The 21,088-nt window shown below is 39.2% G+C and overlaps 2 protein-coding genes across 13 annotated transcripts in view; one reads left to right on the forward strand and one right to left on the reverse strand.

Annotated features, from left to right (window-relative positions):
* LOC127946082 (uncharacterized) overlaps positions 1-10,263 on the forward strand; it is a 32,131-nt gene extending 21,868 nt beyond the window's left edge. Inside the window, 37 exon segments of the mRNA XM_052542397.1 lie at positions 647-855; positions 948-1,091; positions 1,181-1,337; positions 1,429-1,456; positions 1,535-1,725; positions 1,728-1,822; positions 1,916-1,979; positions 2,464-2,562; positions 2,645-2,748; positions 2,873-3,011; positions 3,098-3,216; positions 3,318-3,467; positions 3,542-3,712; positions 3,831-4,140; positions 4,249-4,325; positions 4,410-4,615; positions 4,702-4,825; positions 4,937-5,073; positions 5,162-5,417; positions 5,513-5,755; positions 5,836-6,012; positions 6,100-6,245; positions 6,335-6,425; positions 6,508-6,897; positions 6,986-7,112; positions 7,200-7,318; positions 7,422-7,618; positions 7,705-7,888; positions 7,977-8,142; positions 8,227-8,351; positions 8,448-8,756; positions 8,837-9,040; positions 9,130-9,426; positions 9,557-9,661; positions 9,750-9,845; positions 9,932-10,066; positions 10,150-10,263. Coding sequence (XP_052398357.1) covers positions 647-855; positions 948-1,091; positions 1,181-1,337; positions 1,429-1,456; positions 1,535-1,725; positions 1,728-1,822; positions 1,916-1,979; positions 2,464-2,562; positions 2,645-2,748; positions 2,873-3,011; positions 3,098-3,216; positions 3,318-3,467; positions 3,542-3,712; positions 3,831-4,140; positions 4,249-4,325; positions 4,410-4,615; positions 4,702-4,825; positions 4,937-5,073; positions 5,162-5,417; positions 5,513-5,755; positions 5,836-6,012; positions 6,100-6,245; positions 6,335-6,425; positions 6,508-6,897; positions 6,986-7,112; positions 7,200-7,318; positions 7,422-7,618; positions 7,705-7,888; positions 7,977-8,142; positions 8,227-8,351; positions 8,448-8,756; positions 8,837-9,040; positions 9,130-9,426; positions 9,557-9,661; positions 9,750-9,845; positions 9,932-10,066; positions 10,150-10,170 — 5,912 coding nt within the window. The 3' untranslated portion in view covers positions 10,171-10,263.
* Positions 10,264-14,582: 4,319 nt separating this feature from the next.
* The window catches only part of LOC127946298 (microtubule-associated protein 4), a 48,925-nt gene continuing 42,419 nt past the window's right edge, over positions 14,583-21,088 (reverse strand). For 9 of the 12 annotated variants that reach the window (XM_052542779.1, XM_052542771.1, XM_052542773.1 and 6 more), the window contains one exon: positions 14,583-18,351. In XM_052542779.1, coding sequence (XP_052398739.1) covers positions 18,121-18,351 — 231 coding nt within the window. In that variant the 3' untranslated portion in view covers positions 14,583-18,120. Of the gene's footprint in view, positions 18,462-19,641; positions 19,799-21,088 lie in introns of all 12 variants that reach the window. The other 3 variants (XM_052542774.1, XM_052542772.1, XM_052542770.1) reach the window with 3 other exon arrangements.

A 21,088-nucleotide genomic window follows, 5' to 3' on the forward strand; every position in this document is an offset into this window, starting at 1 on the left:
ACTACTGTTGTCCTTTTTGACCTGAGACAACGTCATAAAAGGAGTTCCTGATTAGGATGGTGTTAAAGAATCTTTAAAGCAACATGTGTGTTCTTTTGTCCTTCCTCCTTGAAGCCTATTGTTACATCAAACCATATATGTCAACCGCCGATGAATATCCTATGCCATCCAATCATTCGAAGGTTTATTTAGCAGGACCAGGGTGGGGCATCCACAGTGTACCACTATTTTGGGATCAGTGACTCCCTTTAAAAAGGTAGCATCAACTCTGGAGGGGACACAACACACAGGACAACCCAAGGTAAGAGCCTCCAAGCAGAAAGACAGAGAGAGATCTCCTGGACCTCACAATCACTGCTTCCAGAACTGGCACAGAAATATATGACTATTCTAATTTTGGGTTAATGATCAGAATCACAGTATTTTGTTTCGTCCTTAGAGTAACACCAGCTCTGCAGTTATAGTGCACAGAGTTTGACAAACACAAGGTGAGACGTTTTGCATCCCCTAAAAAATCTATCTACCGTACTGAAATGCATTTATCATTTCTGCACCTGTGATGTCAGTTACTTGTTGTTAGTGTTTCTGTGCAGATTTCTTTTTTGTCAAAGAAGGATGTTATGTTTATAAGGCTGTTTGTTTCTAGGTTTCAGAATGTCTGACGCCGTCATGGCAGAGTTTGGGACAGCTGCCTCCTTCCTGCGTAAGTCAGACAAGGAGCGTCTGGAGGCCCAGACTCGGCCCTTCGACATGAAGAAGGAATGCTTTGTGCCTGATCCCGAGGTTGAGTACGTCAAAGCCTCGATCACCAGTAGAGATGGTGACAAAGTCACTGTTGAAACTGAATTTGGAAAGGTAAGGATGCTTTGTTCATCAGGATCTCACAATAGTTAGATTTGCTAAGGCAAAGAAAGACTTGTGTAAAGTTATAATTTCTGTTTCAACAGACTCTGACTTTCAAGGAGGCTGATGTTCATCCTCAGAACCCGCCAAAGTTTGATAAAATTGAGGACATGGCGATGTTCACCTTCCTGCATGAGCCCGCCGTGCTGTTTAACCTCAAAGAGCGTTACGCAGCCTGGATGATCTATGTGAGTGATGAATGAGACAGTCTAAATTAATCTACTGCAGTTATTTGCTTGTATAATTGTACTGAACTGATTTATCTGCCACATTACAGACCTATTCAGGGCTGTTCTGTGTCACTGTCAACCCCTACAAGTGGCTGCCGGTGTACGATGCCTCTGTGGTCAAAGCCTACAGAGGAAAGAAGAGGACTGAAGCTCCTCCTCACATCTTCTCCATCTCTGACAACGCCTACCAGTACATGCTGTCAGGTTAGAAAATGCATTTTAGATTTATTCAACTAAATTTATACTGTAAAATATTATATATAAAACTTTTTTCTTTGTGAATTTCACCCAACAGACAGAGAGAACCAGTCTGTCCTGATCACGTAAGTCATTTCAGCCTCACTCTTTTGTGAGATTAAATGTGTTTAAATGATAAAACCGTCTACTGTTTTAATCCACAGTGGAGAATCCGGTGCTGGAAAGACTGTGAACACCAAAAGAGTCATCCAGTACTTTGCCAGCATTGCTGCTGTCTCTGGGAAAAAAGATGCAGCTTCTGAGAAGAAGGTACTAAAATAAAACTTAAATATTTCTTCATTTTTTAAATGTTATTGTGTTCATTTGAAGATTTTAAAAATGAAATTATTTGTTTATAGGGTACTTTGGAGGATCAAATCATCCAAGCTAACCCTGCCCTGGAGGCCTTTGGCAACGCCAAGACCATCAGAAATGACAACTCCTCCCGATTCGTAAGTCCCTCTTCATAGTGGAAAAAACATTGGTGCTAAACTTGCGAAATAATATGTATATGTGATTATTAATTATTTTTTCTAACTGAACAGGGTAAATTCATCCGAATTCACTTTGGTGTAAGTGGAAAATTGGCTTCTGCAGATATTGAAACTTGTGAGTATGCTTTATATTATTACGGTTATGACTGAAAAACTATAGTACAGACAAATATACCGTATTTTTCGGACTATAAGTCGCACCTGAGTATAAGTCGCATCAGTCCAAAAATACATCATGATGAGGAAAAAAACATATATAAGTCGCACTAGACTATAAGTCGCATTTTTTTAGAAACAAGAACCAAGAGAAAACATTACCGTATACAGCCGCGAGAGGGCGCTCCTTGTTTTCAGTGTAGACTACAGGAGCAATAAGCAGCATAAGAGCACCCTCTCGCGGCTGGAGACGGTAATGTTTTCTATTGGTTCATTTCTTTGGGTTAATTTCTCTCGGTTCATGTCAAATTAATTTGTATAAATAAGTCGCACCTGACTATAAGTCGCAGGACCATCCAAACTATGAAAAAAAGTGCGACTTATAGTCCGAAAAAATACGGTATTTGACGCAGAAATAATTTTGGGAATTTTCCTAATTCTAGATCTGCTTGAGAAGTCTCGTGTCACTTATCAGCTCAAGGCTGAGAGAGACTACCACATCTTCTACCAGATCCTGTCTCAGAAGAAGCCAGAACTGCTGGGTAAAATAACCTGTCACGTCTATTGCATTACTGTTTCTAATTAGAAGAGTATTTTCTGATCTATGTTCCTATTTCTCCTTAGAGATGCTGCTCATCACCAACAACCCTTATGACTACTCCTTCATCTCCCAAGGAGAGACACAAGTGGCGTCCATTGATGATGCTGAAGAACTGATTGCCACTGATGTTAGTAACATATCTCCATATCATTCAAAATATACATAAATTAGAACGGTTGTGAAATGCCACAAAAAAGATAATAAAAGTAGACTTATATTATTGCTTTCTCGTGATTCTTTTCGAATGGCAGGAAGCTTTTGATGTGCTGGGCTTCACTCCAGATGAAAAGGCAGGCATCTACAAGCTGACTGGTGCTGTCATGCACTACGGCAACATGAAGTTCAAGCAGAAGCAGAGAGAGGAACAGGCAGAGGCTGATGGGACTGAGGGTAAGTTATGTTGTACAATCATTACAACACTGCCACTGTTGACTTTTTGATAAGCTTTAAAAATAATAAACTTTTTTCTTTACAAGATGCTGACAAAGTCGCATATCTGATGGGCCTGAACTCTGCTGATCTCATCAAGGGTTTGTGCCACCCGAGAGTCAAAGTAGGAAATGAGTGGGTCACCAAGGGACAGAGTGTCCAACAGGTGAGGAAAATAATGTAAAAATAATGTAAAATGTAGAGCTTGGGAATCACATTACAACAACAACAGAAAAGCAATATTTTAATGTTCTTCCACTCCTTCAGGTGTACTACTCTATTGGTGCTCTGGCAAAGTCAGTGTACGAGAAGATGTTCTTGTGGATGGTTGTGAGAATCAACCAATCCCTGGACACTAAACAGCCTCGTCAGTACTTCATTGGTGTGCTGGACATTGCCGGATTTGAGATCTTTGATGTAAGATTACATCTACTGATTAATGTTATTTAAGAACTTTGTCATTGTGATTCTACAATATTTTCCACTTGCAGTTCAACACCTTTGAGCAGCTGTGCATCAACTTCACTAATGAGAAGTTGCAGCAGTTCTTCAACCATCACATGTTTGTGCTGGAGCAAGAGGAATACAAGAAGGAGGGTATTGAGTGGGAGTTCATTGACTTTGGCATGGACTTAGCGGCTTGTATTGAGTTAATTGAGAAGGTGGGTTTATGTGCAGAAATATTAATTATAATTATCAATTAGAACTTTTGTTTTGTGTGTTCTTGCTTTTTCATATTATTTACACTATGTTTTTTCCATTATATTTTTTTTTCTGTAGCCTATGGGTATTATGTCCATTCTTGAAGAGGAGTGCATGTTCCCCAAAGCCAGTGATGCAACTTTCAAAGCTAAGCTTTATGACAACCACTTGGGTAAGAATCCCACTTTCCAGAAGCCCAGGATTGTCAAGGGTAAACCAGAGGCGCATTTCTCCTTGGTTCACTACGCTGGCATTGTTGACTACAACATTTCAAACTGGCTGGTGAAGAACAAGGATCCTCTTAATGAGACGGTTGTTGGACTCTTCCAAAAGTCTACTGTGAAGCTGCTGTCGGTCCTGTTTGCTGGATATTCTGGGGCTGACTCAGGTGTGTACTGACCTTTAGTAAACCGTATTCAGTATAATTTTTTTCTGGGTTTGAACTGTAATGAAACATGCTAAAACACTTTTAATTTACATTTTATGTTGGTTTCAGCCCAAGATGCCAAGGGAGGTAAAGGAGGTGGCAAAAAGAAGGGGTCGTCTTTCCAGACTGTGTCAGCCCTTCATAGAGTAAGGATTATTGAAACAAATGATCAAAACAAAAAGTTCAAAATTGCATACCTTACAATGTTATGGTGTGTTTTTCAATCACAGGAGAACTTGAACAAGTTGATGACCAACTTGAGGTCAACTCACCCTCATTTTGTGCGTTGCCTGATTCCCAATGAGACTAAGACTCCTGGGGCGATGGAGAATCCTCTGGTCATGCACCAGCTGCGCTGTAACGGTGTGCTGGAGGGCATCAGAATCTGCAGAAAGGGCTTCCCCAACAGGATCCTGTATGGAGATTTCAAGCAGAGGTGAACAACCTGAAAGAGACACTAAAAAAAGACTGAAATAAAAAATGTTAATGCACAGTGGGTAAAACTTTTGTACCTCTTGTTAGATACCGTATTCTGAATCCATCTGCTATCCCCGAGGGTCAGTTCATTGACAACAAGAAAGCTGCTGAGAAACTGCTGGGCTCACTGGACCTTGACCACAGCCAGTACAAGTTAGGACATACTAAGGTATAAAATATTCTAACAAAATGTATCTTCAAATAGCCAATTCAAATGATCATAATACAGAAAGTGCAAAGAAGAAAACAGTAAATAAATATAGACATATATTTTGTAAAGGTGTTCTTCAAGGCTGGTCTCCTGGGTACTCTTGAAGAGTTGAGAGATGACCGTCTTGCTCTCATCATTACTGGTATTCAAGCAAGAGCTCGGGGTATTCTCTCAAGAATTGAGTTCCAGAAAATTGTTGAGCGCAGGTTAGTATAACTGTAATGTCTTCTTATTATACTGAAGATGATATCCATCACTTTTGTCTATGTTAATATACACTGAATTGCTTTGCAGAGATTCTTTGTTGGTGATCCAGTGGAACGTACGTGCCTTCATGGGTGTCAAGAACTGGCCCTGGATGAAGCTCTACTTCAAGATTAAGCCTCTGCTTAAATCAGCAGAGACTGAGAAAGAAATGGCCAACATGAAGGAAGAGTTCACCAAGCTGAAAGAGGCTTATGCAAAATCTGAAGCCCGCAAAAAGGAACTTGAGGAAAAGATGGTTTCTCTTCTCCAAGAGAAAAATGACCTTCAACTTGCAATGCAGTCTGTAAGGCAACATTGAAAAACGTCTTTTCACATTTCACAAATCCCCCCCCCCCCCAAAATGGCTATAAATACTCTTTTTTTTTCTTTCTTTGATAGGAGCAAGATAATCTTTGCGATGCTGAGGAGAGATGTGAGGGTCTGATCAAGAGCAAGATACAGCTTGAGGCCAAAGTCAAAGAGCTGACTGAGAGACTGGAGGATGAAGAAGAAATGAATGCAGAGTTGGTTGCAAAGAAACGAAAGCTGGAGGATGAATGTTCTGAGCTCAAGAAGGACATTGATGATCTTGAACTCACTCTGGCCAAAGTGGAAAAAGAGAAACACGCCACTGAGAACAAGGTTAGCTGTTATACCTCCTGCAGTTTTTTCAGCATTACACAGTCTTTGAGTGTTTACTGATCTTATATCCTTTTGCTTAGGTTAAAAATCTCACTGAGGAAATGTCAGCACTTGATGAGATCATTGCTAAGCTGACCAAAGAGAAGAAAGCTCTGCAGGAGGCCCATCAGCAAACACTAGATGACCTCCAGAGTGAGGAAGACAAAGTCAACACACTCACCAAAGCCAAAGCCAAGCTGGAGCAACAAGTGGATGATGTTAGTACAATAAATTCTACTCTAAACATCTTAAATATGTATGATGTAATATGTACAATGTATATTAATAATGTTTTATATTATAAGCTTGAGGGATCTTTGGAGCAAGAAAAGAAGCTACGTATGGATCTTGAGAGGGCAAAGAGAAAGCTGGAGGGTGATTTAAAATTGACTCAGGAAAGCGTTATGGACTTGGAAAATGATAAACAGCAAATGGAAGAGAAGCTGAAGAAGTAAGAACATGTAAAACAATTAAGATACATTTTAGCAACAACAAAAAAATATATATAGAATAAAATGTATCATCAATTTCACCTTAAAGGAAGGACTTTGAAATGGGCCAGCTCAATAGCAAAATTGAGGATGAACAAGCCCTTGGTGCCCAGCTCCAGAAGAAACTGAAGGAGCTTCAGGTATGTTTAAACCAAACATGGAGGAATCATATAAAAACAATCATTTAAATGTATTATGACTCCTATTAAAACCAATTTCTAGGCTCGGATTGAAGAGCTGGAGGAAGAGCTGGAGGCTGAGAGAGCCGCTCGTGCCAAAGTTGAGAAACAGAGAGCTGATCTGTCCAGAGAACTGGAGGAGATCAGTGAGAGGTTGGAGGAGGCTGGTGGAGCAACTGCTGTCCAGATTGAGATGAACAAGAAACGTGAAGCTGAGTTCCAGAAGCTGCGCAGAGACCTTGAAGAGGCCACTCTGCAACACGAGGCTACCGCTGCTACACTGAGGAAGAAACATTCCGACAGCGTGGCCGATCTGGGAGAACAGATTGACAACCTTCAGAGAGTGAAGCAGAAGCTGGAGAAAGAGAAGAGTGAACTGAAGTTAGAGCTTGATGATGTGGTGTCCAACATGGAGCAGATTGTCAAGTCAAAGGTTAGTTTTTTTTTAAATAAAACAGATTAGATGAGACCGCAATGTAAAATCAATATAACTCACTTTTTTTTTAAATATATGTACCTAGAGCAACCTGGAGAAAATGTGCAGAACACTGGAAGACCAGATGAGTGAGTACAGAACCAAGAGTGAGGAAGGCCAGCGCACAATCAATGACTTCACCATGCAAAAAGCCAAGCTGCAAACTGAGAATGGTAAGGTCACAATTTTTTTTTTTCTTTACAACTTTCAGTTTACAATGTTAAAATTGGTAATAAATACAACCTATTTTGCCATTTCAGGTGAACTGTCCAGACAGCTAGAGGATAAAGACTCCCTGGTGTCTCAGTTGACCAGAGGCAAGCAGTCCTACACTCAGCAAATTGAAGACCTCAAGAGACAGCTAGAGGAAGAGATCAAGGTTTGTTTTGCAATCCATAATGTTTTTCCACAAGCTTAACCATTTTTGATACACAGTAGGACACCAGAAATCACATCCAAGCAACTGACTATTTTTTCTTTAGGCTAAGAATGCCTTGGCCCATGCAGTTCAATCTGCTCGTCATGATTCTGATCTGCTGAGGGAACAGTACGAGGAGGAGCAGGAAGCCAAAGCTGAGCTGCAGCGGAGTCTGTCCAAGGCAAACTCTGAGGTGGCTCAGTGGAGAACTAAGTATGAAACCGATGCCATCCAAAGAACGGAAGAGCTGGAGGATGCTAAGTAAGTAGAGGGAGAAATACTATTTGGTTTTCAGATGTTTATTATTTTTAATCAATTCTTATATATGTCCTTAATGAAACAATCAGGAAGAAACTGGCTCAGCGTCTGCAAGATGCAGAAGAAGCTGTGGAAGCGGTCAATGCTAAATGCTCCTCTCTGGAGAAGACCAAGCACAGGCTGCAGAATGAGATTGAAGATCTCATGGTGGATGTGGAGAGATCCAATGCTGCTGCCGCTGCTCTGGACAAGAAGCAAAGAAACTTTGACAAGGTAATATAAACAAATGAAGATTTCTTAATATTATTATTTATTACTTTGGTAATTTTACTAGTTATTAACTAGTTTAATTCCTAATTAGGTTTTGGCTGAGTGGAAGCAAAAGTATGAAGAGTCTCAAAGTGAACTAGAAAGTGTCCAGAAGGAGTCTAGATCTCTGAGCACTGAACTGTTCAAACTGAAGAACTCTTATGAAGAGGTCCTGGATCAACTTGAGACCATGAAGAGAGAGAACAAGAACCTCCAAGGTAACTATATTTTGGCTACCTGCAGAATTAACAGATGTTATCTTCAGCATGCTTTGGCTTAACAGTTATTTGTCTGTCTAACAGAGGAAATCTCTGACCTCACTGAGCAACTTGGAGAGTCAGGAAAAAGCATCCATGAGTTGGAGAAAATTAGAAAGCAGCTGGAGCAGGAAAAAGCAGAGATCCAGACAGCCTTGGAGGAGGCTGAGGTAACCCTAAATTATCTTTTCTTTTTTGTATACATAAGACTGATTCTGGACAAAGGACTTATTTGTACAAAGGAAATCTTTCTTTCATTTTGAAAGGGCTCACTTGAACATGAGGAAGGGAAGATCTTGAGAGCTCAACTGGAGTTCAATCAAGTAAAGGCCGATATTGAACGTAAACTGACTGAGAAAGATGAAGAGATGGAGCAGTCCAAGAGGAACCAGCAGAGAATGATTGATACTCTTCAGAGCTCACTGGAATCAGAGACTCGCAGCAGGAATGAAGCTCTCAGACTGAAGAAGAAGATGGAGGGAGACCTCAATGAGATGGAGATTCAGCTCAGCCAGGCTAACAGAATGGCATCAGAAGCCCAGAAGCAACTCAAGGGTCTTCATGGACATCTCAAGGTATGATCTTCAATTTAGATTTGATGTCAAATCTGACATAATTCTGCAGTCTTTTCATTTCCACATCTTGTACTTCACAGGATTCCCAGCTGCAGCTGGATGACGCTCTGCGCAGTAATGATGATCTCAAAGAGAACATCGCCATCGTGGAGAGACGCAACAATCTGCTGCAGGCTGAACTGGATGAGCTGAGATCAATGGTGGAACAGACTGAGAGAGGAAGGAAACTGGCTGAGCAGGAACTGCTGGACGTCAGCGAGAGAGTTCAGCTCCTGCATTCTCAGGTAATGCATTTCAAATATTAGCTCAATTATCTGTACTTTTACCAGTGAACATTGACATTGGTGATCTTAAAAACACTATTCTGATGCAGAACACCAGTCTGCTGAATCAGAAGAAGAAGCTGGAGGGAGATAATACTCAGCTTCAGACTGAGGTTGAGGAGGCAGTGCAGGAGTGCAGGAACGCTGAGGAAAAAGCCAAGAAGGCCATCACTGATGCTGCCATGATGGCAGAAGAGCTGAAGAAGGAGCAGGACACCAGCGCTCATCTGGAGCGCATGAAAAAGAACATGGAGCAGACCATCAAGGACCTGCAGCACCGTCTGGATGAAGCTGAGCAGATCGCAATGAAGGGAGGCAAGAAGCAGGTCCAGAAACTGGAAGCCAGGGTAAGTTTATCATACTCAGTTCTTTATGATGCATATTTTCATTCATTTTCTAAAGACGATTAGTATTAACCATGAATATCTGCATTCAGACCCTGAAAGTTGATTAATTTAAGATTTTCGGTTTGGGTAGGTGAGAGAGCTGGAAAATGAAGTGGAGCTGGAACAAAGAAAGGCGAGCGAGTCTGTGAAAGGAGTGCGTAAATATGAGAGACGCATCAAGGAGCTCACCTACCAGGTCACTTTCTGATATATAAATGCATGTTTTTTGTATTATTTGTACTATATAGATGTCAATGAAGTCACTTTGTATCCTCTGTTTGCAGACTGAGGAGGACCGTAAGAATCTGGCACGTCTTCAAGACCTTGTAGACAAACTCCAGCTGAAGGTCAAGTCCTACAAGAGAGCGGCTGAGGAAGCTGTAAGTAAATCATTTCACTCAGATATTTAAGTATTGTTATCTCTGTAGTATTCTTAACCATGTGTATTTGTTATGGTGTCTTTCAGGAGGAACAGGCGAATGCAAACCTGGGCAAGTTCCGTAAGATTCAGCATGAGCTGGATGAAGCAGAAGAGAGAGCTGATATTGCTGAGTCTCAGGTCAACAAGCTAAGAGCCAAGAGCCGTGATTCAGGATCCAAGGTATTTTTTATTTTTTTTGTCCAATTAAAAATTCTGATATAGTACAGCATGATACTTACATACATTTTGCTATCTTATTACAGAAAGGACATGATGAAGAGTAATCCCCCAATATAAAGATTTTGTTTGCTGTGAAACCACATTGATATACTGGTTCTGATGAAGCAATAAACTTTTTTTTTAATAGCAATTCTAAATTCTTGTCCTTGGCTTTCTTTTCCATTACTTCTTTATCATTCAGTTTCACTGTGCACCTAAAGAATGAAAGTAGGCATTAAGGGTGTGATGGAAAAAACAAACTTTTTGGAAATGTATTAAGTCTGTGAGTAAATACTGTACGTCAAATTGTACTAAGTGTAAGTTGTGGATTCTTATACTTGAAGTATAGTATATTTTACTATGAAACATCATAACTGATTACAATACATTTAGGGCCACTGCTAGTGAAATGGGTGCCCTAAGCAGGATTGTATAGTTCTGCTCCCTCCCTCAAATATTATGAGAAAAACACCTACTATAGGGGTAAAAATAGTAATTTAATAAAATATAAAAGTAAATTAATTAATTAAATGGTATTATTTACATATAACAATTGTAGCTATAGACACGTATGGTTATGATTTTATTAATACAGTTGTCTGATATAGTCTCAAGCATTCACAAATCACGCAAAAGAAATGTACGCATTTTACGATAAAATTATGGTTACATTTAGCTGACGCCTTTATCCAAAGCGACTTACAATTGCTATATATGTCAGAGGTCGCACACCTCTGGAGCAACTAGAGGTTAAGTGTCTTGCTCAGGGACACGTTGGTGTCAACCGGTGGATTCGAACCCAGGTCTCTCCGACCAATGGCATGCATCTTATCCACTGCGCCAACACCACCCCATCACAGTTATTTTATTTATTGTTTTTTTAAGAAATTATTGAGGCTGTGTCATTTATAGCAAAAAGGTTGCCAAAAATTAAAGATCAAGCGGATATTTGAATTAAATGTTTGGTCAGTAGCATATAGTGAACAGCCTATTTAATCGTCCCATGAGTATAACAGCAGGAATTTCCAGCCCTTTGGCGCCCTTTGCAGGCATTTGTAATAGAATGCAATTTACATAAATTGTAATGCTATTATTATGTCTTCATTGTTTTTGCATCGAACACTATGGGATAAACCCAGTGAGTGACCACACTCTGAATCACATGTGTATACATCAGCTCAACGGAAAGCCAGGACCAGGAAGCCTAAAAGCCTGTGTGGCAGTGCCGGCGTCAGCCTCTAGGAATGAAGCAAGTGCTAGCAGGGTGCTGGAGTATGGCTTCGAGATGCAGCGTATTGTTTCCTCGAGGAACCATGGTTACATACGTAACCTGAGACGTTCCTCTTCAGGAACTTGTGCTGCGTCGAACGCTATGGGGAACAAGGGGCCCATGCCACTAGACTTCCAAATCCCTGCATAGTGTGTATCTGAAGAGCACAGCTAAGGCAAGAGAACGGAAGAGCTTGCATATCTAGGCCATTGAACCTCACAGAGGTGGAGGGTGTGGACCAATCCCGCAGCGTTGCAGATTTCCTGCATGATAACACCTGCTAAGAAGGCTGCCATACTCAGTGTGGACTGAACTTTGACTCCCATCGATGAGGCAAAGGTCTACAACTCTCTTCAGAGAAGTAATCACCAACAGGAAAGCAGTCTTTTTATTCAGATGACGATCTGATATCTCAAGAATCGTCTCGAATGGAGCTTTATAGAGAGCCTTTAACACCACAACCAAGCCCCAGGTGGGAACACGGGACCATACTGGGGGTCGTGCTATGAGCTGTGCTCCGTCAGGGGCCACCCCCACAGTTTCCACAACTCCGCGTGGGGGTGAAGTATCATACCCCTGCGCCTATGAGAGTAGATCTCTCCTGACTAGAACCTCCCATGGAGAGCCGTCGAGGAGTGAGATCAGATCTGAGAACCATACTCGGCCATAACCTCTTAACCATAACAGCCGAACCTCATCCCGGAGGAGACGCCAGAACTCCCGGGAGCAGAGCGATCAGGGGAAAAGTGTACAGACGAAGCCTCGGCCAAGTCTGTAGCATAGCATTCAGTCCCAAAGGAGCTGGATGAACTAGAGAGAACCAGAGGGGACATTGCGATGTCTCCTGAGTTGCAAATAGGTCCACCTGAGCCTGGCCAAAAACTCTCCATATCTGCTTCACCGACTTGGGGTGAAGCATCCATTCCCCGCGCCTAGTCTCCTGTCTCGACAGGACATCTGCTCCTATATTGAGATATCCAGGAATGTATACTGCTCTGAGTGAGAGGAGTTTGCACCGAGCATTCACCCTGGGAGGAAGTAGCTGCAGTGCAGGCTTCCGAACCCAGAGATCATGGAGATCTGATGGGTGAGGAAGAAGATAGGGATGTGCCCGTCTCCATTCCCTCCAGCAGATCTAACTGCGAAGCCCATGAATGCAGCAGCTGCTCACCGACTCACAACAAAGATTGAGACTGACAACACAAAGAGCACTTTCTGAAACGACAGAAGACTGACACCGGCAATGCCGCACATGCTTTTAAGCTTCCTGGTCGATGACATCACCAGCCTATAACGTCTTATCTTTCCATTGGGCTGATAACACGTGATTCAGAGCTTGGTCACACAGAGTGCATTCCCTATAGCATTCGACGCAGCTTGAGTTCCTAAAGAGGAGCCATGGTTAATTTGCAGTTACCATTGCTATATAAACCATGATTTTTGTGTTAAACCATGAATTGGTTTCAATTGCTGTACCATACTGAGATGCAGTTTGTGAGTACGCTCTCAATGGTACAGCGGTATAATTCCACAAGGATCCTGGGACTCTTCTTAAGGCTCCGTAAGAAGTAAAGGCGCTGCTGTGCCTTTTTGACCAGGTGAGGTCATCAGATATGTGGATGCCAAGGAACTTGAAACACGAGACACACGCTCCACTACAGCACGGGTTTTGTCCGGGGTTTTTCTTCTTGGCACCGGTACTTGCTAATGTCTTTTCATGGGCATAGTTGTCCATCAGTGATCATTTGCATTCAGCTGCAAACGTGAGGTGTGAGCAGTCGCGGATGTGAGAATGACGCGTCACTTTTTCTTTTTGAGCAACTGGGATGGTGCCCCCCGGGAATTGGTGGCCTACACAAACCGTGTACTCTGTGTATAGGGTATAGGGAACAGCGGTACTGAATACATTACCCAGCTGATGTATGGTTCATAAAATTCTAAGAAATACTTACCCCATTCAACTCTGCTGCTTGATTCAAAATATCCATGTCACCACTGGTGTTGTCACTATTCTGATTATATTTGAGCCACTTAAATATCACTATATTTTGTAATATATATACACACACACACACACACACATATATATATATATATATATATATAATAAAAAGTGTCCCTTATAATTTGACCTCATTTACTAAAATGTTTCTGGAAAATATTTTTTCAGGAAACTACTGTTATTTTACAGCAGAAAAAAAGGTAAAACAATTTTATTACAAGTTGTCCTATTAACAGACATACTATTCAGTGATTCACTTAAGTAACTTTGATTCAGAATCGTAAAAAAAAAGGAAAAATTTGGCGCTCTTTTGCACCTCATCACATAATCGTAAATATTTTTCAGGACTTGATGACCAGTTTCACAATTATCATCCAATATTAATTTCGTACATCCCTTACCTTCGTGTCCGCTCATGTTGGATCCAAATGAGCTGTAACTTACTGTGACTGAATCAACTGCCTTTCGTCCCCTACAGCATTCCCACAGTGAAAATATCGTATCAATGTATATATTTGGTTTAATACAGATACTCGATAAATCACTTTGGGTTTGTCACCTCATTAATAGCACAATGAGCAATAATCGCCTAATTTAGTTTAATGGAGAAAAGGATTAAGGAGTAAAAAGTTGTTACCTAGCATTAAAAATAGTAATCTATTTATTTGGTTGAACTGGATATCAACAAACTTTGTACCTTTAGTTCTATATCGTCGAAAATAATCTTTGGAAAAGCGGAGTAGAAATTCCAGCGACGTTTGACCAGAAGGTTCCCGCCGACTGAAGACTCTCGCGCAGACGGCGGCAAAGTTTACGTGTCTGACGTCACGTGATCTCGTGATGGAAATAACTAGCATCGCAATAATATAAGCTACCTTGGTACTGTAGTGAAATAAATGTAAAAAATATAAAAGGACTTGCCGTTTTTTTTTGTGGCTGAACATCAAGTCTTTTTAATTGCCTTGAGTAATTAATAATAAAAATATAAAACAAACAAAATCAAAATCCTATGTCCAAGTCACACCTGTGCGGTTTTTGAGGTTGTTCTGAAAATATTAGAAGTTACATTTTAAAATGATACATTTATAAAATATATCACAATACAATAAAACGTAGTGTGTGTTTGTGTGTGTGTGTGAATCATATAAATACCTGGGAACAAAAAACTTTTCTTTGATATATAAAGACCAAACACAACACAAAAATAATGTTTTAAACACTTTATTTTAATGTTTCATAATCACATCATAGTTAACAATTAACCACAATAAACACCTCATTCATTGAAATTAAATTTCATTAAAATAAAACTCCAAATAAAGGAAAACAAACCAACGAAAACCTTGCAAAAATGATAAGTCTGGCAAAAAAGCCTGAATTTTCTATTCATATTAGCTTAGAGCTTCTTGCATCTGAAGAAACCAAATCTACTGCACATTAATCTCGTTTCTTCAGTTTCCATCTTACTTTAGAGTTGTACATCTTCATAAGTGTAATTATGTTCCAGGGCACAATTAAGTCCTCTCCCAGATTACTCCCAAATTAGAAAAACAAAACAAAATCATAACCGTAAAAATAACAACAACAACAATTGGACCTCTCCTCTCCCTGCTTCAACAGGATGCTCTGGTCCTTTGTGGCACAATAAAATCTGTGCAACTGAAACACATTCAACGCAATCCTCCCGTTTTAGTTCGACAGTGTTATTCAGAGTATCTTTTCCTTGTAAGATCAAGATTCATAGAAACATAAAGGGTTATTAAAAGTTATCAGAAGACGTTAAGAGGCTAAATATCGACGTGACCCACCTGGCATCATCATGGCATAAGCGCACTAAACATTAAACACACGGCGGGCAAATACATGTGCTTTAATATAGTTGAAATACATTTGTTCTCAGCCTTTCTCATTGGAAAATCTGCATGGCCAAAATGACAATTAAACATTTAAAGATGCATAATATCAGCCCTCAGCTCTTTCGACCACTCTTTTTTTAGTTTGACCATAGGGAAATCAACTTTAAATGCATGTAAAGAGGCTATAAATGATAGAAGGATTGGTCTCGGGGTATATTCAGGCACAGGGAACCGACTTCCGCCTAATATTTACATCTACAAAAAAAACGTTACGGTCCAAAACCATCAATTTGACATTTTTTCCCAATTCATAGAGATGGATTATTTAATCGTTATAAACGAGAATACATGATGAAGTTACACTGTCCTACAATGAGGCTACCTCTCAGAAACTGGATTTTCTAACATAGCCATGCATTCATCAATTTTTCGATCAATCGCATAATATTTCATGATCCGAATGCTTTACACAGTCATGCACGATGTAGGTTTCTAAAAGTCAAAATCTGGGGTCTGTCAGTCTTATTGCTTTGCATTGTCTGGGATTGAAGAGGTCTGACAAGATATGCAACAATAATTTTCTCATACTTATAAAAAGGAAACGTCCTTTTACCACCAAAAGGACACTAAACCAAGCAGATGCATGTTAAGCGAGCTCAAAAAGGCCGTCTGAAGATAAACTACAGTAAAATGCTACAAGAGAAATAAGCTACAAGCTCCACCATTATTAAAACCCAACAGCAACCTGTCGACTCACACTATAATGCGAAGCTTTTACTCTTAAAAGAAGACCTGCAGAAATGAATGCAAGTAGTAAACCACCACCAGACTCACTCATAAAGCAACTATTAAAAGTAGATAAAAGGTTTCAAGCTTTGACAGACTGTCTCTGCGTCCCTCCAAAGGCAGGATGCGATTGCTATCAGGCACAAACTTGACCCTCACCTCCATATAAAACATACTGGACCTACTGGACATGATGCATAAATATATACCATTCACTGCCATCAAAACCAACATCCACTACGTGTCTCCACATTTCCCTTGCCTTTGTGAAAAAGAAGTACACTTAAGCAAACTTATTACAGCAATGCATCCTTACTGTAAGTGTGAACTGAATGCAATGTTTTTAGACATTTACATTGCGTGTTAATTGAAACGGAAGTCTATAATGGTTCAGATTGGTATTAAATGCAATTATCTGAACTTTAGTGTTTTTGACCCACTTAAGTAGTACATCTTTATACGCGATACTTCTAGTGTCTTTGAAACATGGTTAAAGTGTATCAAGAAGCATGCCTGGTAAACTAAACTTGTAAGTCATTTAATTAAGTATATTTTTAATTCTACATTTGTTATGATGAATGAAGTTGCAGTTAATTAAAATAACTTTAAATGTAATATCGTTTAGCACTACAGTTAGATTATAATCAAGTATTTCACATGTGCTTAACACGTCAAAATAAGCGTGTTTCTTCAAAAATTAAAATAATGATTTAAAATGTAAAACTTTGAATTTGATGAGATTGTAAAGAGTACTTAAGTGTGTTAAGAAACAGTCATGAAAGTGTACTCCAAGTACACTTAAGTGGGCTTTTATTTCATTAATATTATATTTTCTTCTTTTCCACAAGGGTATTTTTCGTCACACGTCCTCCTCAGACCCTCTTCACGTTCCTGAAGCCGTCAAGATCTTCGTTTGACACTATGAGCGCTGTTTACTGTGCGTTTACATGGAGTTTCACGTCTTATAGGCATTATAGGAGACCGTTTTATATTGCTTTACAATACCAAGGAAAAGAAACATCTGCTGGTCACGAAAAAATAAACGAAGAGTCAAAAGAAAGCGTCATTGCTACAGTATTCACTCAAAAACACCATCACAAAAGAGATTGAGAAAGCCTATGTGCTTCGGTGACAGCTCTACTGGAGGTCAAGGGTGAAGGTGAGAGAGGGTCACATGACTGAATGATGCTGCCTTCAAATCAAGCAGAAATGATCGTGCTTACGAGACGAGCGCCACCCAAAACTGACGTCCCATGTCGGGAGACTTTCCAAGTTGGAGCAGGGTCATGCAAGTGTAAGACGTGAAGATATATCATGAAGTGAGCTCTTAGCTGAATTAAACAAACAAAAACAGCAAACTTTACATCTGTAGGATTACAGTAAATTTTTGCAGATTGCATATTTTTGCTTTTTGAATATATTAAATCATTTATATATAAAAAAAAACACTATTGGACAATTTTTTTTTCTTTTTGAAGTAGTAAATAAAGTATGTTTTACACGAAAACACTTAAATTCTTCTACTTTACGATTGCATGTTTAATTCAACGTGTTCCTTGCGGTTTCTTTGTAACTATTTATGAAATTAAGGAGCGAAAACTGTTTGAACATCAATTTTTTTGCAGTGTCTGTAGACATTTTGCATGCTCTGAACGTGAATTAAATCTCCACACAAACAAACTACATTCTCTATTCACTACAATGCACATCTAATGCACATCATTTGATCTTCATTTTGTTGCTTTGGCACTAAAAGAAGCTCAGAAAGTGATTTTTTCATCTTAAACCACGACATGATCGCATCGTAAGTAACTCGTAAGTACGAACTTCCAATGAGGACTTGAAGGCAGCTAGAGATGATGTCCAGATGGATCCAGATGTTGTGATCAGAAGGGCATGGGCAGGTTTGATAATGAATACCGGTCCAGAAGGAGTTGCAACACATATTGCAACACTTTTTTGCGCATCCTGATGACTGTAATCTGGACAGCCTCACCAATCAGGAATCAAGAACGTCAACAGAGAGCACAGCAATCACATGAGTCTTAGCAATGGTAGGAGGCGGGGTTTAGAGAGCAGCGAACCAATGAAAAGACAGCAATCATATCCAGAGTGCGGTGAGCGAGCCTGGTTCCTGTGAGGAGGAGAGGGCCGGGGTGGTGAGAGAGCGAGGGATGCCGGCGGTCGAGAGCGAGTCGTTGAGCGAGACGCTGCTGCGGAGCAGGTGGGGGGGGACAGGGCCGTCGCCCGAGATGGGGCAGGTGATGATGTCAGCGCCGTGGTCCGTGCGAGAGCGGGCGTTCTCGCGGAAGTTTAGCTTGAAACACTCAATCTGCATCACAGAGTGTGGAGAAGGACAGGACATAAAGAAGGGGAGGAGAGGAAGCGGTCGGGGGGGGAAATGAAGAGGGCAGAGTGATAGCAAAAAGTCGAGTTAGATGCCTGAAAAATAAGAAGAGGTCAAAACGGTTTGGAGATCAGAAAACTGCATTTTGAAACCATCAGTTCAGTGCAGAGGTCGACCGAACGATAACAGAGTAACTGTACCATAATTCAAGTTACACATTTGATTTGTTCTAAATGAATCGTATCTAAAAAGAAAATGTTATATTCAAAGTATTTATTCAAAATGTTTGTTTTACTTAAAAAAATAAAATAAAATAAAAATACATTCATATTTGTAATAAATATTTTTATTATATACTTAACATTCAGTTGTTTAAATCAATATTCTGATCTTACCTCAAATGTTTCATTCAATGTTTTATTCTATATTTTAATCTTTCTACAAACAATTTTTTAACAATGTATTTATAATTTTTTTTTACTTTAAATATAAATGTTACATTCTATGTATTAATTTTACATTTACGTTTTATTTTACTTTAAAAATAAAATATTAAAACTAATGTTTTTATTCAATATTTGATCTTGCCTAAAATGCTACATTCAATGTTTTTAATATTTTAATTTCCTTACAACAATAAAAAAGTTACTTTCAGTGGTTTTAACCAATATTATGATCTTACGTAAAATATAAATTCAATATTTTAACTTTATTTTAAAAAATTTACATCCAGCGTATCGACTCAATATTGTTATTTAAAAATTAGTTTTTTTTTCATGTTTTTATTCAATATTTGATCTTGCATAAAATGTTACATTCAATGTATTTATTAAATATTTTGAATTTACTCAACAACAACAACAAAAAGAAATCAATGTTTTTATCTAAATTTTAACAATAAAGTGTTACATTCAAGTTTTTGTTATTCAATATTTTGAGCATGAAATCAGCCAATTTAATCAGTAATCAACGCCCCCACCCAATTTCATTATTGGTTTAACACCAATTATTAAATATTATTATTATTAATCGGTCGACCTCTCGTACAGTGACAACCAGACAACAATCAAAATCAGACAATTTACATGATGCTTAAAATTAAAAGCTAAAGAAAAAAATGCCACAAAGTGATAAGTGTGTATGAAATGATGGAGAAACAAATCATATTGAGCTGTAAATGTGAGGAATGGGATGTGAGTCAGTTCTAAAGGGCCTCTAGTCTGACGGGGCTTCGGCGGGGCTCTGAGTCTCGGGCCGAGGTACACACAAACTTACTTGTTTCAGGGATGAGTGAGTCCAGACCCTGTGGGTCCCGGAGCTCCTCACTCCTGCAGGGGGCGCCCTCCTTCAGCCCATTCTCCTGGGCAGGGGCTGCTGAGACACCACTAGAGGGAGCCCCGCTGCCCTCAGCAGTCTCCTGCACCCCCTCAGCCTAGAAACACACAGCAGGGCATCAATTGGAAAGATGAGGGTGAGATGGAGATGGAGATGGACGCACAGCCAGGAGCCAGTGCTTGAACTGAACTGAAATCAAACCTTGCATGGTGAAGGAATAAAGCTGAGACACAGAACCAGTTTAGACACACTGGACTGAGTTCATGTGAAGATTTTAATTACCCAATAATATTTAAAATATATAAATACAATTATAAAAAAAAAATATATATATTTTTTTTTTTGGGGGGGGGGGATTTTTTCTGTTTAATTTTTTTAATTAAACAAAATATTTTATTTTTATATAATACTATAAATAATCTTTAAAATGTATAAATACAATTATTAACTGTTCAATAATTCTAATGTCAACGAAGACTTGAAGATTGATGATGAACAGATGTTCATCTAAAAAGCTTTCATTGAGAAAAGAAAAGGTCACACTAGTGCATTATTGAACATGCTTAATTTAAAAACTGGCTTGATATTAATTACAGATTTATCAAAAAGTCCAAAATTCATGCTGTTTCTAAAAGATACTGATGTTACAGCATCAGTGTGGTTCACATGGGTGCACATAATAATGAGCGGAAAAGTGGTCATGTGACTGAAATGGATGGCCATTGGCTGAGGGGCAGGTGACATCACTATCACAGCCGTCTGAGTTCAGAAACTGCTCTGGATTTGGTCTTTTCCCAAGTCTTTATCATACATCACATAACACACATAGATAGACTTTAACACATGACAAGTGACTGATTTGAAGCTTGAATGAAAACGGAAAAAAAAACATGGACTTAAAACACCAAAACATGAAACATAAGAGAGACATTGACGTCATATCAGCATTGAACTTTCCATGCTAGTGTAATATTACTCATACCTGATTTATAACACAACAGGAACATTTCACCCAAAACAAACAACATTAACTTCAGAAAGAGGTCTTCTGTTAAACATCAACTTTTAGCTGTGAAGCCTTTGGACAATTAATTATCTAACACAATTATATTAATATCAAGCACATCAAAGTCATCCGTCTGAGGGCAGATAATAAATGATAATAATCTAAACAATTACGACAGTAACGTATATTTATGTTATTTAATTAATATAACTGATTCATAATAATAGCTTAAATCAATATAATAACAGATAATAGATACTTAATTATAAAAAATATTTAAAGGCTGAAGTGTGAAGTTTATGATTTTATGAAACTTTGTTTATGTGAAAACCTGTATCTGAACAATAAATCACGCTTTTCACAGTCATTTTAATATCATTT

This window comes from Carassius gibelio, chromosome A24, assembly GCF_023724105.1.
Source record: "Carassius gibelio isolate Cgi1373 ecotype wild population from Czech Republic chromosome A24, carGib1.2-hapl.c, whole genome shotgun sequence".
NCBI classification, from domain to species: domain Eukaryota; kingdom Metazoa; phylum Chordata; class Actinopteri; order Cypriniformes; family Cyprinidae; genus Carassius; species Carassius gibelio.